General features: G+C 42.3%; 1 protein-coding gene across 1 annotated transcript; it reads left to right on the forward strand.

Annotated features, from left to right (window-relative positions):
- Positions 1–3632: 3632 nt before the first annotated feature.
- Positions 3633–17417, forward strand: LOC143493299 (histamine H3 receptor). Its single transcript, XM_076991651.1, has 3 exons — positions 3633–4366; positions 6194–6360; positions 14805–17417. The coding sequence occupies exons 1-3, from the start codon at positions 4129–4131 to the stop codon at positions 15693–15695; spliced, it is 1296 nt and encodes a 431-aa protein (XP_076847766.1). The 5' UTR covers positions 3633–4128; the 3' UTR covers positions 15696–17417.
- Positions 17418–19391: the final 1974 nt, after the last annotated feature.

Raw genomic sequence — 19391 nt, forward strand, 5'->3', positions numbered from 1 at the left:
TGTGACACAAATCAATTCATTCCTACACCTGTGATTTTTTGTTGTGTGTGATGTTTTATGCATGATTTCTTGCATCAGAAAGGGATATTTCTGTCAAACCAGTCAATAACACTTTCTTATACGCTGCAGAGTCAGACATCTGCTGTTCTAGTGATAAGTGTACATGCTCAGAACATTGTTGCAATATCAAACCATTAAACATATGAGTGTATATCATTTTGTATCTAATATCACATCCATAGGTCTGAACTTGGCTCTCAGGAGAGGTTCACAGTAAAAGGCATTTATCTTTTCTGGAGGTTAGAGAAACATCACATATGTTTAAATGACAGACGAGGGGGTGAATGCCATCAGAAGCTCAGCAGGGCCATTTGTTTACACAAAAAATACAGAAAACCAAAGAGCAATCTGTCTATTAATTTACAGCATTTGACAAATGGTCTTGTCCAGAATGACTGAAGAAATGGTCACTTTAAGAGAACATGTGCACACTGGAAATCAAGCTATTGACCTTTGTGCTATACAACTCTACTTTATCCAACAATATGAATTCCTGTATCTTGCCATGTATATTTGCTGCAGAAAAAGAAAAAATGTGAATTTGAATATTCATTAGAGAAAACATTTTATCAGTTTAGGGGACATTGTTGGTAGAACCATCTGTCATCAGCCTTAGAGCCCTTTAACCAATGGATTAGTAAGTTAAGACAGCACTTACAAGCAAATATTTTTATTGTTTTACCAAAAGTGAGAATGTGTCGGTTTGTTACCTCATATGTTGTTGTTTGCTTAGACTTGAAGAAAGTTGGCGGCGATGGTGAAATGGTGCAGAAGCGTATTTCTCTGGTGTTGACAGCAGCAGGAAGCTGGCAGACATGTCGGTGGCCCCTGGCTCCACTGCCCACTCTCTTCAGCGTTTCTGGCAGCCATGTCGGGTTTACTGCTCTCCCGTTGACCCTTCTCTGGATCCACTCCCAACAGAAGGGAGGGGTTTCAAAGGGCAGGTGTTACTGAAGGGAGGGGCTTCAAAGGGCAGGTGTTACTGAAGGGAGGGGTTTCAAAGGGCAGGTGTTACTGAAGGGAGGGGTTTCAAAGGGCAGGTGTTACTGAAGGGAGGGGCTTCATGGAGGTGGAACCATGGCGTGTTTCACACAGGCGTTCTCTCCTGCAATCAACAGGAACATGCAGTGCCAGGCTTGTTTTGTACCTTTGTTGAGAATGAATGGGGAATGTCCGGGCCGGTACCACATTGCTCCTCGGTACTCTGTTTAAGGCAGAGGTATCCAACTCCAGCCTTCAAATCTGAAATCTGGTCCTGGTTTTTGTGTTCATTTATCTCTTAAAATAAATTATTCAAACCACAGTTCATGAACACCGTGTACCAGGAATGTTCCAGCCTCCTTTTACCCAGGGGTCAAATGTGATATTAAAGAGTGCAACCTGTTGTTCAGTTAAACCTATCAGTGATTACAGGACCTGAAACTGGATTTGAGGTATGGAGTCAAATACCTCTTTTCTAAGGCCTCAGATAAACTTTTTGGCCAGTATCTCAGACATTCTCAGCTAGAAAATGCATGAAAGTTATTGTTCAGGTGTCAAGCTCTCGTAGACAGCTTTATGAAGGGGTGGACACCACAGATGAATATCAGGTTTGCATTGCAAACACAGGGCTTGACCACCATGGTTTGATCATAACGAGTTTCATGCTTTTCATTGACAAAAGAGTTGGCATGTATTAATAGGTGATATCATTGTCATTGCTGTTTGCTGGGTAACAGCAATATCACATGTCATATGCTTTTAGGAGGGGTCACGGAAAAAGTAGACGTTGTGCAGAAACCCTCAAATCTGATCCAGCCACTCAGATCTCAAGAAACCAAATAAGAACACTGCTCTCATTTATATATTTTACACAAAATTTTTTGAAAATGAAACTATTCATTAATCTCATGATTGTCATGAATAAAATAAGAACTGCCAAATGTGCATAGTTTTCCACACAATAAAATATGTAATTTAGTATCAAACTCATTTTCAACTATTTTTTTAATTTAGGCTGTATAAATGTAGTTTCACCAAAACTAACAGTTTTGACAGAGTTTTACACTATACATGTAATATAAAACAATGTGTTTGTTACTAAACAAGTCTGCTTTAGTTTTGCATTATTTTAGGTGAAGCTCTAATCACATTTTATCCACTAGCCAGATAATTCCAAAGGAAATAAATTATTATACTTTAGGGCAATAATGAATCATGCTGGGGGAAAAAAACATTCTGAAAACCTTTATGAAACAAGAAGATGTGAAGCAGCGGAGTGTTACATGTGTTATATGTGTTACGTGTTACATGTAGTTTGCTCCTAATTGGGGATAATTCTAAACGTGTGACGGTGCAACAATACAGATACAATGAACTTCCTCTTTTCTGCAGACTAAAATGTTTACACATTACTTTGTAAACCTTTTTGCGTCTCTCCGGCTGCAAGTAAATATAGTCCCGCTGTCCCAAGATGTGGATGTTGCTCATAGATTTATCAGTTTCATACAATCACAAGACTCATCAGTACAATTTAGGTGCACTGTGGGGCTGCAGGACACCTTTCTGTGATGTGGCCACACACAACTTGCATAATGTGCACACAATGGATCAAAGTGCATTTGGCAGGTAAACGTTTCGGGGTGACTTTTTGCCTTTTTGGGGCCCAAAACAACTCAGTGATTTGCACTTATTTAGAATAGTGTGGTAGGATATCTAGAGACATGTTAAAATGTATCTCCAAGGAATACATAGTTTACACTGTGATTTTTTTATTTATCTTTTGCCAGGTAGATATTAAAGATGACTGATACATCTATCTTACTAGCTGTGAATCACATGTAACAACCCCTTAACCTTTTGTGCGCATGTCTGGGTATTGGGCTTAAATACCTGAGTGCATGGGTAATTAGCACTTCATAATTAGTTGAAAATTAGTGCGAAAGCACTTGTGTGGAACGCAGATACAAGTGGCTAAATGAAAAACAAACAGTAAATGACTGACTACCTCTGAAGTACTAAACGGAACTGTCAGATAGGCCACTGTGGTACTAATGGTATTTAGTCTCGTGTTACAAGTGTTTAAACGTGATTCAATCATATTTCAAAAAGTCTGGGCATCAGCTACATAACGGGTCTAAGGCATTATCGGTGTGTAATGGTGCATTCTCACTCCAACCCCCGTAGGCACAGCTGAGAATTAACTCACTGGGCCAAATTGTTCTTCTGTGACAGCGGGGAAGTGAGTCACTGTGAAAGAAGACTCAACCTCTGACAGGGCGTATAATTACACATGTTCGTTTTTATCAGGGTGACACAGAGCGTGTGCATAATGTATGAAGTCATTTCCTAATAAATGACATTTGCGACAATTGTATTTTCATATCTTGGAGAATTGCGCCATTGCAATGTGTAGAACGATAGATACTGATCCTTTAAAGTGATGAATCTTGCAGGCTATCACACGCACTTCTGTCCAGCGATTTTGCTTTGGAAGAACAGGATTCGCATCTCCTGTAAAGGGAGCGAGAGAACGCGAGCTCTGTGTTGCTGTCCAGGGTTCTGAAACGACTCGCACAATAAGATGAGTCGCAGCGCTCGTCTAAGCGCTCGTTTTCACACAGGTTGCCTTCTGTGTGCGTTCAGCGAACTAAGTATCACCCGAGGGGAGGCGCGAGGCTACCGTGGTTAATTTCCTCGCGCGCTGTACAAGCACGCACAGTTCCAGCGGTTTCCATCTCGACCCCTTACTGTGTTGGAAAGCAATTGCGCGCATTTTTCTTAACGTTTTTCATAGACAGACTGTTCAAATGGAGTTCAGTGGACTCTTGGAGAATAGTTCTTTGAACGAAAAAGGCTTTTGAAACACCACGGAATTATCCTTGTGAACATTTGGAACATGGAAACCCTCTCAATACAGTAAAAGGCGGGTCTTAAACATTTTTTCCATGATGCAGGCGAACTTTAGGCGATGATGACAAGGTGAAAAGTCGAATGTTTTTTTTTCTTTCGTTGTAAATCCAGTCTAGTATTTAAAACGGACAATGAGAGCATCCTATCGCTGTTCCCTGAGGTAGCCCTGAATTCACAATGGTAACTTGCTTTTCTGGATACAATAATTCAAGCTTTAGCGACAAGGGGGTCAGCGGCGCCGTGGCCGCTTTCCCTGGCCACACTATGGTGATCCTTGCTGTTTTAATGATAACCCTTGTTGTCGTGGTTGTAGTGGGAAATGCTTTGGTCATCCTTGCTTTTGTCGTGGACAAGAGCCTCAGAAATCAAAGCAATTATTTCTTCCTTAATTTGGCGATATCAGATTTTCTTGTCGGTAAGTATTACAAAATATTCTTTATAAATAATAATAATAATAATAATTATTATTATTATTAAGTTATTAAAGTTATTTGGGGCATGCACCTGTGCTTGATATAATATGCTACGTGATTTAAAAATGTTGTTTCAATTACAGTCATATGATTGTCTCTCTGAAATATTTATAACTAAATAGTGATACACCGCACAGCCTGTAGTCCCATAGGTGATTTGTCAATTGTCAAAGGTGACAATTGAAATTTTAAATTAACCTAATTGTACTTCGTACTGTGGTATTTAAGACGTTTTTAATTGATCTGCCTTCATTCGTTGTGCTCGTGAGAAACTTGTAATGCCTGCTGTGTTTCACTCCGACTTTGCGTGACTGCCGTTTAAAAAAAACAAAAGGATTGTTCGACCAAACGCTCGCGCTGAGGTTTTCCTTTGCCACTTCACTTTTCTCTTGACAACAGTGAGCACGAGCGGATGTGATGCACATTTCTTCACACTGGCCTACGTACATTCACTGCCCAGCTACTTAGTCTGACGTTGGCCACAATTAGTTGTGCATTATACTGTCACTCCGTTGTCTGTCCACCCCCACAACTGTCAAAGTGTACAGATTAACTCTTTGTAAACAAGGTGAAAGTTTCTGTCTCGTTTGCGTTTTTATATATCACTCATTCTGAGTTCAGTATTTAATCTGTGTGTAAACCAATTAGTGGCAGTACACTGAAATCATTAGAATGAACAGATTTTATCCCCCAAAAGTTCATTCCAGATTACAGAATTGTACCACAAGACACCAAACACACACACCCACCCACGCATCTCCAAATCCAACTCCCCTCCTCCTTCACACCCTGTTGACACCGTGCTATCTTTGTGTTATCCTCTCTAATCTCTATAAATGACTATGGTGTTATGATTTAAGCACTTCAATACCTGACCTCAGTCAAACTCTGGGGAAGGCTACATTAGGCTTAAATCCTAATATCACACAAGAGATGGATGAGAAACCTTTGGTTCGTTCTAGTGGTAGTGTACTGTCATCTCTAATCAGAGCTCCTGAGCTGGAGTGTTAGGAAGGAAGAGTAAGATAAATATCATTGATTTATTTGAAGACTTGCGGGCAGGCACTCTCAGCCTCAATCCTGACGTGCTGGATTTTATATTTGGAGTCAGTTATATGTTGAACCACCACTTCCAGCTCAGCGCCTTCCTATTCTTGGGAGAGCAGAGCTGTCATTTAACCTGATGGACTAAAACGCAACCTCCAGATCTTAGATAAGGCCCTCAGGTGAACGGGTCTGGTGCGAGGCCCGCTCTGCGATCACCTGCAGAAATCACAGACTTCTGGGGAAAAGATGCCACATGAAAGGTCAAGCGCTGTTTTCTCTCAGTGCTGGTCAGGATAAATGGAACGTCCACCGCTGGTCAGTTCCCCATGCGTCCTGCAGAAGAGCCGCCTTAATCAGGCGTTTTGTATTCAGCTGTGAGAGACTGCTCGGCAGACCAGGTAGCTGCTACACTTCTTCTCGAGCCTTGGGTGGAGGCAGCTGCAGGGAGTGTTTCTCTCAATTCTTCTCTGCATGATTGGTTTGATTGCAGGAATGACAGCTGCTTTGTGATGGAATCACAGGATTCTGTAATGATGGCGTCGGGGCTGACAGTGTCTGCATTGTTAGGCCAGCGTGCCATTTCATGTTATTAGCAGACCGACTCCACGTCACGCGTGCCAGAATGTCAAAACGTCAGTGACGTCTGGCCAGTTGAGGCCAGCGTAAGGCTCATTATATGAAGGCGTGGTGTCATGCGCTGTGCACTGTTGTTCTGTGTTCAGGGGCGTTCTGTATCCCCGTGTACATGCCCTATATCCTGACAGGCCGCTGGACGCTGGGACGCGGCCTCTGCAAGCTGTGGTTGGTCATGGACTATCTGCTCTGCACCGCCTCCGTCTTCAACATCGTCCTCATCAGCTACGACCGCTTCCTGTCTGTCACCCGAGCCGTACGTTCAGATTTCACGCGCACGCAGACATGTGCACACACATACACATGCGCACACACACATACACATGCACAATCTCACTTGAGTCTGATACTGTAGTGTATCTGTGTAGTAGGGTATCTGTGTAGTAGTGTATCTGTATAGTAGGGTATCTGTGTAGTAGTGTATCTGTGTAGTAGGGTATCAGTGTAGTAGGGTATCTGTGTAGTATTGTATCTGTGTAGTAGGGTATCTGTGTAGTAGGGTATCTGTGTAGTAGTGTATATGTGTAGTAGTGTATCTGTGTAGTAGGGTATCTGTGTAGTAGTGTATCTGTGTAGTAGGGTATCTGTGTAGTAGGGTATCTGTGTAGTAGTGTATCTGTGTAGTAGGGTATCTTAGGTGGCACAGAGTTGAATCTCAGTGTTTTTCACAATCTAATATGTTCCATCTCACCATCCTATATATTACTGCAGCCAGGCAATAACAGTCAGACTAATAGCTGCCTTTTGCCCTCTGCCAATCAAATCACACAAAACATGCATCCTATGGTTATCTGGGACAAACCATTTCATAGCAGTATTGTAATGATTTTTGTCAAATCAATGTAATTTCCATAAATTTGTACCCTGGAAACTACAGAGTGAACATAATATTGTGTAGATATAATACAATATAGTTAATTGTTCAGACATGTTTTAGCTTTGTAGATGATTTGACTTAAAAGGCCGGCTCAATCAAAACCTCCAAAACACCATTTGCCAAAATACCCTTTGCCAACATAAACGCCATGGGATGCAGATTGTTTAGAGAAAGAGCAAATCTCTCCCCGGCTGATATTACGCAGAGAAGTGAGCTGATTCTCTTCAGTCAGGTCTAATGTATAAGTGCATCTTTGATCTGTGGTAGTATGGCTGAATTCAGAGAGTGTCTGCCTTGTCTTAGCGCAAAAATAGTCTCCCAGGCAGGTATGGTTCACAAGACATCATGGTAACAAGCCTGTCCCCTCTCTCTGACCTTTCCTACCTGCTTGTGTTTGTTGTCTCTGATGCTAACCACAAAGGTAAAAGTCAAGGCTAAAAAGTAGCACACATGATGCAAGTGGAAGGTAAAGGTGTTGTATCTTGGCTGAGCTGATTCTCCTCTCTGATATCTAATGTGCACAGTGGCTGTGGATGAAAGAGGTCCCTGATGTTACCTTGTTCCACATCACTAAAACACTCATGCCACAGCAATTTGTATGAAATAAAAGAGCATTGTTATATAGTGAGAAGGGAGTACCAACGAGGGGAAAACAAGTGTCAAACAAACAAACAAATGATTTTAGAGGTTCTGTCTTTTGCCCACATCACAATTCTCATCAAAAGAGTACTGAAGCACAAATATTGATTTCCTTCTTAAGAGATATCAGTGGGAACGCGATAAGGATAGCAGGATAACGAAGGGACCCCTCCACCCTACATCCATAATCCATGAAGGCCATGGCAATGTTCCCACATGCAGTCATCAGAGCACGAGCTGACCAACACTGCATGGGTGAGCTGGGTGAAGACATGGACTGACTCACGCTTTAATCTGGAAAATGGCTCATTTATTAAGTACTTCAAACATCTCCAGCCCAAGTAGCTTGAAGAACAAGTGCAGATCTTGTGTCAGAGCCCCTGTTTTGTACATAATTGTACTCATTAGGTTGAAAGAGCAGCGGCAACATTTTGCACCCCAGTCTCACAAGTAATGTTCTATTTATACAGTAGCCTGACATTCTTGTGATACGACATGGCTGGGATAGACCAAACGACCTATATGGCGTTGTCTTCTCCGAGATGTCACTCTTTTCTCTGCTAGGGAATCGCAGCCATGTATGACATGATCAAGAGAATGAGATGGGTGTTCAAACTGGGAAGCGTGCATTTTACCAGCGACTCCCTGTTGGGGAGTCCACAATCACGTAATGGGCTGCGCATGCTAGCCCAAGCTTTACCACAAACACTAAGCACGTGGCGTTTGGTCATTAGCATCTCCAAGCAACATTTCTGAATTATTTAGTAGAAGAAATGTATAAAGAAATGTAGTGGAATTGACTTTCTGAAGGTTTGGTTACCTAGTTAGCATTGCCTGCTACAAGGCTTATATAAAGGAGAGTAACTTGGTGATAATTAAGGTTAGCAGGACATTCTGCTAACAGATCATAATCAGTCTGTAAAATGTGCTAGTAACCTTCCTTCTGAAATTGAAAAATGCATATTAGGTAGGCCAGAAATTCCATCTTAGCTGTTCAAACATAATGATAACTTCCACTGAAACAACAAAGAACATCTATAAATTGCACTGAACTGAACAGTTTGAAAAGGGCTGTAAATGCAAATACAGTATAAATGTAAAATGCAAATGAGTGACGGAAAGGCATTGTCCGACTGAGACATTGTATTTCCTGAATGGATAAAAAAAAACAAACAAAAACAAAAAACTAGCTAGAACAAAATGGACCTGGAAGTCTGTAACACGATGGCCTGAGGTGGATATCATTTTACGGTGCACCTGTTTTGCAAGTTGTGTCACACCTGACTAAACTGGCTCACTTGAAATATGCCCCATCCTACTGCTATGCAAATGGCCTAAAGCAGCCATTGGAGGGATGGCATGCTTAGCAGCTAATTTCCTGTCAGTCTGAAGCCCTGTCTGGCTTCAGAGGAGGAGAACCCCAGCTGTGAGCTACTGGTGCATTTGAATCGTCTCAGTAAAGTGAAGTGAGCTAGCCAGCAAGGTGGCCTGTTAAACAAGCATTTAAATTTTGACAGCCTTAAATGGCTTTTCATAAGAATGGTTTGAAATAATGCAGCCAACATTCAATGGGCTGGAAAACAAGCAAGCAGATTAGCTTTAGAAGTCCTAGATGTTAAAGCATCTCAGTATGGTTCAGAGACACCCTCAGTGTCTCCCACCGAAATACAAAAACGTAATAACTTTGGAGTCACCTTGATCGTGATATGAGATTGATATATTCAGTGATGTTCAAAATTTATAGAATTGATTGTATCTTTTTTATTACTCGCAGATTTGAAACTGTTTCTAAGCTTGAACACTGCAACTCCATATGGAATGACAGCTGTGAGTAAAACAGAGAAAGTATTCATAAAAGTGAAGAGACAACTATTTAGGGAGATTTCTCTCCATACTACCTGCACAAGTGATTTTGTACAGTTTTAGGGAAAATGACTCACAGAACAAGGGCTACCCAGCCTTACTCCTGGAGATCAAACCCACTGCTGTGTGCAGTTCTGAACAGCACGTTCCCACTGAGCCAAGGCGTGTCAGATTAAACTCTGCAGGGTGGCTGGTCTCTCTAAGATGGCCTGACCCCACAGTCAGACCACATGCTGGCATTTGGCTTGATCTGATGGTTTGATAGTAGCTAGGTGTTTCTTTACATTAATGCATTTACTGATTTTATCAACAACATAATACAGTTATGTATAAGTGCTCACTCACTAGTACATGTATATATCAATTTATAAAATCACAGAAATACAAAATACATGAACAAAACCTGCCATAACAATTATAGATGCCATGTACCCTCCTCCCATTCCCCGTCAAGAAAAAAAAATGAAATGAATAACTGATTTAATAAATACATCTATAAACAAATATAGAGTGTCAGTCAGAAGTGTGGACACACCTACTCTATGCAGTGGTAAACATCGACTCTATTAGATTTTACATTCTTCAAAGACACGTTCGGAAAGGTACTAAGGGTGCATATAAAATTGTGTATTTTGAAAATGAATTTATACATAGGCTAACACATTTTCCAAATAATATTTGTCATAGACACAAGCATAAGCATAATCCCTTTAAAATGCCTTTATTGCTATTTAAACCATACATTCAAACAGAGGTGTCCAAACCTTTACCTGGAATTTTACATATATACCATATACATATACATACTTATACACACATAATATGCACACTGGGTTCAAGACCTTTTTAGGGTTCTATAATTCCATTTAGGTACATGTTACATCCATGTACCAATGATGAAGAATAAAAGTCTTTGATGGATTAGAATATTACAGCTGGTTGCATATATCCCCAAGGGCTTTCATTCTATGAGCTAAGTCTGTCTTCTCTAAATAATGTATAAAGGTGCCCCAGATATTGTCAGAAAGTAATTGATTACCCCTGATAGCACAAGTAATTAGCTGGTTCTCAAGTTATTTCACTACAAAACAACATTTTCCTTTGACCCTAGGAAAAATATGGGGAAGTGTCTTTTTTCCAATGGAGCACAACAGTATCACTGCTAGGACCTGTACCACAACAGTAACCACTGCTAGGACCTGTACCACAACAGTAACTACTGCTAGGACCTGTACCACAACAGTATCACTGCTAGGACCTGTACCACAACAGTAACCACTGCTAGGACCTGTACCACAACAGTAACCACTGCTAGGACCTGTACCAGGAAGTGCACTCATACAGTTTTCTTTACTTATTTGTTGTCACTTTTGGTCAGTGCCTGATAAAATACACGCTTACCCACGTAAGGCTCCCCTATTGCACACTGGCATTGTAATATTGTATGATTCTAAGAAAAAAAGAGATTAAGCTTAAATACCCCCACTTTCTTTAATAACTCATATTTGTTTATGTATTTTGGTGGTAAAATGATATTTAATATAGGTATGCAGCAATAAGTAGCAGTATGACACCAAACATTAATAAACTCTCATCACCTTTTTGAAAAGATCATAACTTGAGCCACTTTGGCTGCTTATCTGAAAGGCCTATTGAGACCAGTGAAGAGAGATGCCATTTTCCCCAACGCCATTAAGCGCTCCCAACCGTCCCCATCTCAAAAGCATATTCTGCTTATTCATGCATAAAACATGAGATTTTGTGTGAATTCTGAATTAGGATGTAATCCAGTTTTTCTTTAATAGATTGTTTATCACATCCTGTTTGTCACATTAATAGTTTTTTTCTTTCATTTCTTTTAAATGAGCAAATGTGTTATATGAGTCACTAATGAGCTATTAGTTTAAACATGTTATGACATTTGGAGTTGATTTGAGCAGTATGCAGGGTAAATGAACATATTTACATCTATACTGAATGTGTATACTGACCGTCTTGAATTTTGATCTGACACACTGTGTTTGTAGCAAGCTACTTTTCTAACAATCTAGCGGTTCTGACAGTTCATTTCTGACAATCTATTCAGGTTTTGACAGTTTTTACGCACTTCACAAAATGCATCCCGGTAAGCAAACTGGAATGAGCAGTCGCTTGTGTGAATCAGCTGAGGTTTCTGTCATTTCTAAACTTTTAGCCTGGCAGTGCTGTGGGATGTGTAGTGATATAATAAATATCTGGTGTCCTGTGGCCCAAAGCGTTCCTGTTCCCTAAGGTAAAGTCTTATTTCCAGGTTGTGTAGTTAATAAACACAGGAGTAGCGTGATAAGGCACCTTAAGGACTCACATTCCTCTGCTCCCACTCAGAAGTAGCTGATAGCTTTTCTCGACTGTCAGCTCATTTGTCATGTTGTGAAATGGGTAAGACTGCATTCTCTCTGGCCCAGATTGGAGTAGTCCAGCACAGACAGCCACTCCCAGCACAGACAGCCGCTCCCAGCACAGACAGCCACTCCCAGCACAGACAGCCACTCCCAGCACAGACAGCCACTCCCAGCACAGACAGCCGCTCCCAGCACAGACAGCCACTCCCAGCACAGACAGCCGCTCCCAACACAGACAGCCGCTCCCAGCACAGACAGCCACTCCCAGCACAGACAGCCACTCCCAGCACAGACAGCCGCTCCCAGCACAGACAGCCACTCCCAGCACAGACAGCCGCTCCCAGCACAGACAGCCGCTCCCAGCACAGACAGCCACTCCCAGCACAGACAGCCGCTCCCAACGCCACCACTGCCATCCATTAGCAGCCGAAATCCGGCTTCCCCAGTCAGTGGCGCAAAAAGGGGGTATGCAGCGTATGCGACGCATAGGGGCGCTGCACTAGAGGGGGCGCCAAATCGATGAGATATAATACTTAATTTGTGTCCATCTTACGTTTGCCACCCCTCCCGGTCAACAACTTTCATTCGGGGGGCGCCGATAGTATGTTTACATACACCTCAGAAAGTAAGTAATTGCAAAAAATGGGTAAAATGCTTCAGCCATTTTTTGCTAAATATTCTTCCACACTGCATTTGACTGAAATTTCCATTTTCACACTTGAAATTTTTTCTTATGTAAAATTTAAAATATTGTGAATTTAATATAAAAAGGTAATGTAATATTATTTGAAATTATAGAATTTATCTAACATTTCTTTAAAATATATTTTTTCAAATTTTTTTAAATGTTGAATTGCAATTAGTCAAATTCTGAACTGAAAAGTAAAGGTATAATGTTAGAATGATCTTCAGAGTCAGTGCCTTCAGTAAGATATGTACCCCACATAGATGAGAGTAAACCTCATGAAGGGAACCATGTTTCCCTCTTAACTCAGGCGGTTCCTCTCATTAAATAATCCTCAAGCCCAGAATGAACTGAATCAGGTGAGCGAAGCTTCTGACAACCACTGGATATAGTGATTCCTACACCATCCCTTCAAATTATAATGTCCTTAAAACTTGTTTTCTTGTAAAAACATTGTTAGCAATACTCATGCAGATTACTTTACCACAGTCCAGCACTTAAAATAACGACTTCCTACTCAGGAAGTGTAAAAACGGGATCGTAGCCCAAAACCATCCCCCCTTTTACCCAAAAGCATTAGTGCTTTCAGGATTAGAGCTCAGATGAAGCCAAGTCCTCCCACTCCCATTACGAACGACAGCAAACTGACTTCAGCAAGTATTCTCCAGCACACGTTCCCGCTCCGTGATAACCCAGGGCACTACGAAAAGCTCTTCAAGTAATGTCAAACACACATTAGCAGGTGTCACATTTAGATGTGAAGTACACCCAGGGGCACATTCAAGCAGCGCAGGAGTAAATCGCTACTGTGGTAACTCAGCACTACGAATCCCCAACAAAATGGCAGTGTATTTATCAATGAGGAAATGAACACAGACACAGTCTGTCTATGGAAGCACTATCTGAGATAGCAGAAGGCCCACCCTGCAGTGTGAAGGAAGGTCTTGCAGGGAAAGGCTTACAAAGGTAATACAGGCTTACAGCTGCTGTTCAGCTGATGGCAAATCCAGTAATGTATTCTGAAAGGTAAGCACATTCTTCTGAATACAGCATCCATTCACTTACGGCCTTGTGCTTCCTCTATACATCATAGTTCTTCCCAATCTCAGGTGGATTCTGTAGTATATGCTGTAGCAGTGCAATTCACATATAGTATTCGCTTAGAGATGATGTTGTCTTGCACAGGTTGTGAAGCATTGTGTACCTCTTCATAAACGTGTGGGCTGGACATTTTGGGTGGTAGAAATCTTCCCGCCTGGCGGTGACGCTGACCCACACAAACACTCCAGCAACCCTGCTGTGCCTGACAGACTCACACAAGCACAACACCCTTTGCCATGTGGGCTGTGTTGACAAATAATGTGGTCAGCAGTGTTCCTGTGGTTAGACATTGAGCAGTGATGAAGAGCTATAGCGATTGACAAACAGCACATAGACTGCACTCTGTAGTCACACATCACATGGAGGCCAGTGTGGGCAGGTGTAAAGTCTGTGGTTTTAATAATGTAGTCCTAACATGAAAGCAGCATAGCTGTATCTGTATGTTTTTTTTTCCAAATAGATCAAACACAAAATCAGTGCATTTTGTTCAATGTCAATTTTCATAAGCAAGCTCACGGGCAACAAAAACACACTTGCTTAAAGATGCCCACTACCTCTAGTTAGTACAAAGCCAGACTGTTCAAATGTGCTGCTTTTTCAATTGAGGGTGTCAGTTTTTGATGGATTGACCTTTAATAAATGAATCCCCTCTAGTTCCCATTCAAAAGTTTTGGTTGAACAATGAACGCTCTTCCATGTGAAATGAAAAACTGTGCTAGTGTAATTGCCTTTTTTCCCCCCACACTGCCGGTTTGTCCACTCTTACTTTGCATTTGAATGTCGGATGGTTAGACTGAGCTGACACCCTATTTGTCATCTAAATTGCTACACAGTTGGAATATGTTTACTGAAAACAGCTCTTGCAATCTCCTGTAGACCTTTACTGTAAGCAAGGTTAAGGTATGCAGGTCAGCGTGTCACTCTGACTTTGTGCAGTGTGACTAATTCATTTTATCACTCGGAAAAAACATTGGATAGGTTGGCTTTTCTTCAAAGATCCTTTCTTCTTTGAGTTCAACACATGCTTTCATAAATAAGACTGGAAGCAGCCAAGGTCTGTCACTGTGTCTCTTGCCAGCATCCTTGAAGCTCACATTCTATGAGATGCTTCGATTCATCTGTTGCTGATTCTACCTGTCCACCTCATTCCACAGGTGAGGTACCGCGCGCAGCAGGGCATGACCCGTCTGGCTGTGGGGAAGATGCTGGCCGTGTGGGTTCTGGCCTTCCTGCTGTACGGGCCGGCCATTATCTTCTGGGAGCAGGTGGCTGGCGAAAGCATCGTGCCGGCTGACGAGTGCTTCGCCGAGTTCTACTGCACCTGGTATTTCCTGCTCAGCGCCTCCACGTTTGAGTTCTTCTCGCCGTTCATCTCCGTGGCCTTTTTCAACCTCAGCATCTACCTCAACATCCAGCGGAGGAACCGGAGCCGGGCGGCGCGGGCCACCGCCGAGCGGGCCGAGGAAGGCTGGCGGGCAGCGGACGGCCCCGCGTCATCGGCCGTCTTCTTCGTCAAGACGTGCAAGGTCTCCTCCAGCGAGCCGGCCGTGCCGTCGGCCGCCATCGAGGAAGACGAGGAGGTCTCGCCGTCGTCCAGCGGAGACCCCAGCAGCAGTCATTCTGTGTCTTTGTCCATGAAGGCGGTCAACAAGAAGAAAGGATCCCTGGGGTGCTGGATAAGGACCCGTGTGGTCCAAGCACAGGGCCCGTCTAATTCTAATTCTTGCACCCCCTGCGGGAGCGGAGGGCATTCACGGCTTTCCCGGGACAAGAAGATCGCCAAGTCTCTGGCGGTGATAGTGTGTGTGTTCGGTGTGTGCTGGGCTCCCTACACCCTGCTGATGATCATCCGTGCGGCCTGCAGCGGGGCGTGCGTGGAGCACCACTGGTACGAGGTCACGTTCTGGCTGCTCTGGCTCAACTCCGCCATTAACCCCTTCCTGTACCCGCTGTGCCACAGCAGTTTCCGCAGGGCCTTTGCCAAGATCCTTTGCCCCAAACGGCAGTCTGTGGGGCCGCACGACGATACCCCATCTTGCCAGTGAGAGCGGCTCCCTCACGCGAGGTCTCGCAGTTCAGAATATCCATTATCTGTGAATGTTCCCGCAACAAACCAACATGACAAATGTTCCATTGAGGGCGTGTTTCTGGGGAAATCAATACAACCAGGCAGCTTAATCGCATTGAGTGAAAACAGGCTTTCATTTCCTGTGTTAAGGCAGGAACCTTTATTACAGTTATGCTCGTATATGGCATTTTTCTCACTTCACTCAAACTACAAGACCCAGACTGACCATCAAACACTTGTCAAAACACTACATATAAAGTTGGAGGGCAGTAGTGGAAAAAGTGCTGCATCAGTGTTATATGAGCGTTTGGGTCCATCGATCACCTGTTTGTAGTTACGCCATTTGTCTTGTGGACTCCACGCCTGACTGACAACACATCCAGCCGTGAGTACAGAGACAGCATCATAGCACAGAAGGCTGCCAGTAAAATCACTCTGGTGCTTGTTCAATTCTGTGTCTCTAAGCCCAGTACAGTTGTGAAAACCAGCTGTCCTGTGCAGGACTCTCAATGTAGTCTGGTGGTGTTTTTGAATGTGACACAAGCTACTGTTTTATTTATTTTTATTTATTTATTTTTTTTGCAGAATGTGAGTCTTATTTGTACAAATCCCATTTTCAGAATGACACACATGATCCATTGATCTAAAACTTCAGTAAATGTTTTGTTGTTTAATTCTGTCGAGTTTTAGTTTAATACTTAAAAAGGAACTGAGACAACTTAAGAGTATAATGGGACCCAGAAATGGTGTGGTTGTATTATTGGCACATAAATAATTGTGTGTGCTGTAGTTGAGAAATAACTAAGTTTTTAGAACTTGGAAACAATATTTTAAATTGTGGATTTCAAAAAGGAATGTACATATAATTTGGTTCTTGGCTTAATTCACAAAGAAATTATGCTAATTTAAAATACCTTTTGACCATTTGTAACTACTTTAAATACCATGCAGTGTATTAAAGGCACCACAGCCTACCCTTTGTTAAAAGGTAATTTTCAGCGGTCCATCAAACAAGGACCAGATTCACTCAAGTCTTAAGATTACAAAAGGTGAAACAGACACACTTGATAGTAAGAAACAAAATGTCTTTAAAGGTCATGTGTTAAAATATTGCTCAAGGAAATCCACAGGCACAACACAAACCGGGTCCTATCACTCCTGGAGGTGTTTCACTCCAGTCACGACTAACCACACAGGAGAGGGTTTTTTAGATAAATGCCATTTTCCAGATGGGTTCAAGAGTACTCCTGGCTTAATAGCTCAGTTTCAAGATGAAGTTAATTAAGCATCAATCTGTGATGTCCTCTGAAAAGTAATACGAAATCTTAAGGTCTCTTAACCAGGTGATGTTACTATTCTAATAGGATGGCAGAGAAAATTGCCAATTAAACCGAACGACAGGGGAGAAGTCAAACGTTTTATTAAAGTTAGCAGAATTATTTATTTGATATTCCCTATGGCGGTGGTGTGGACTGCCTTAATGCACCTTCTGTTAACTTCTATATGGGGGATTTTTTTTTTCTTGACATTGCATTAGTACCAAAGCCAGGAGTTTGGATTTCTTCAGTCGAAATCTCCTCTTGTGGTTATTGGAGATCATTATCACATAAATAAGCATTTCAAGTCCCAAGACACATTTGCAGACTTTCAGAATGGGACTTTTTTCCTGAATGAAACAGCACATTGGGAGAGTGGGGAGGCTTGAGTCAGAGTGATGACTGGAACATCTGCAGGGAGCCATATTGTGTGTCTTCTAGAGGTTCCAGTAATGAGGACCCACATTAATTCTGGTCACAAACAGGACTGTAATGAAACGTGCCAAGGTTATCGGAATCCCTTTTCAAATTTTTATATGTGGAGATTCTTAACTAGGCCAGTTCCTTAGAAATGCACCCCTAATGAAAGCTTATTTGGTCTCCATCATACAGTCCATCATACAGGGGGAGTGTGAAATCTCCAAGCCCTTAACCTTGAGGAAATAACAAAGCAAAGGTATGAAGGGGGACAGCTAGCATACCTCTTTAAATTGAGTTTATTTTCCTCATGACTCCAACCTTGGCAATAAAATGCACTCCTTAAATCCCTGTGTGCAGACCTTAAATTATCCTGTGAGGGAACACCTCGTATGGCGAGCAATATGCCTCACACGCAGCAGGGACTTCTTCACCGTTGTCATTGGTATTCTCCTGTTTGTTTCAAGCTCCCAAGAAAGGGGCAAAACAGGAGGAAACTCATTAAAGCAGCTAGAGACAGACTCAAGTTGTCACACCGCAGCGGAGAGGACAGCTTCTGCGGAAGGCTCCCCGCCAATTTAAAATGAGGTTCAACAACCTGAAGCCTGAAGGGAAGGCAGGTAACCAAGACAGGGTAAAACTCATTAACAGTGTCATCTCTCCCACGTCGTCCCTCAGTTACTCAAAACTTAACGAACGGGATGACAAACGCAGCAATGTCCGGACCGAAGACCACAGATAATATGGCCTTATGAAATACCACATTTTTCAGTATTCTAGGACACAATCAACCTGTATGAATTAAATAAATAAACAAGTAAACAAACAGCAGATGAAAAGCTAAATAAATAGAGCGTTCATGGGGTGGGATGGTGATGACAACAGGTCACACATTACTTTTTTTTTTAAAGCAATTTGCCTTTTATCAACAGCTTAAGTACAAAACAAACAAATTTCGAACGAGCAAAGCTTTTATCACGGCGTGGTAAACCAGACACGCAAATCCTCGCAAAAACAATTGGCACTTGTGTGTGGACGAGGGTGCAGCCAGAAAGGTTATGTGGTGTGCAGCTGAAGCGAGAGAAGGCAGGGCTCCTTGGCAGGCGGGTTGCATTGTGGGAAAAGGTGCCATGGTTGTGCCATTGATTTCTGTCTGCACACAGCAGATGAAGGCGAGCAGTGGGTGGGCTTTGTCAGTTGGTCAGTGGGCACAAGCTGCCCATTTACAAGGATGTGACAAAAGGCAGCAATAAACGAGCCCTGAGTGAAACCCGCCCGGTGACTCAATCAGTTTGGAATGGTTTTAAAATACCGCAACACGTTTTGGGGAAAGAGATCGACTTTATGGTTATCCAATTTATTTAGAGTGCTTGATGACAAACACACAGCCTATATAGCCTATTGAAATTATGGTTATTTGCTTTATTTAGAGCTAAACTAAGGCTTTAAGACTTGAATAATGAATATTACAAATAAAATGAGTTTTTTAAGGATATAAAAAACACTAAAAAGAAATCACAGCTGTGCATATTTAAATCTGCAGTGAAAGGATGTTCCAAGGCCAGAATCACATCCTATTCAGCTTGTGAATCATATTTTAAGAAAAGAACACTGGAAGCTGATGATAATGATGCAAAAAAGGGGGGGAAGCTACTTCAACAAACATGATGTAATGAGTTAAACTGGAGTACGATAGAAAAACGGATGTCTGCCAGGTAAGGTGACGAACCAAGGACTGAACAAGAGAAAGATGATCTAGATAAGGAACTGAACTGATTTGAGGTGGATCCACGAGACGGGAGATGGAGTAGAGGACGTGGAGGTCACCAAGAACCCATAAGAAGAGCGTGTTGATGGTCTAAACGGGGGGTGGGGGAGGAGAACCCCACCAGCCCTGTAAATGCATGAGTCAAAACAAGAGAAAGTGCATACACCGCCGT

Source organism: Brachyhypopomus gauderio, unplaced genomic scaffold, assembly GCF_052324685.1.
Source record: "Brachyhypopomus gauderio isolate BG-103 unplaced genomic scaffold, BGAUD_0.2 sc84, whole genome shotgun sequence".
Taxonomy (NCBI): domain Eukaryota; kingdom Metazoa; phylum Chordata; class Actinopteri; order Gymnotiformes; family Hypopomidae; genus Brachyhypopomus; species Brachyhypopomus gauderio.

Coding starts and splice junctions, on each gene's coding strand:
- LOC143493299 (XM_076991651.1), top strand. CDS start 4,129: ATGGTAACTTGCTTTTCTGGATACAATAATTCAAGCTTTAGCGACAAG. Junction 4,367..6,193: donor GATATCAGATTTTCTTGTCG/GTAAGTATTACA, acceptor TTCTGTGTTCAG/GGGCGTTCTGTATCCCCGTG. Junction 6,361..14,804: donor TCCTGTCTGTCACCCGAGCC/GTACGTTCAGAT, acceptor CTCATTCCACAG/GTGAGGTACCGCGCGCAGCA.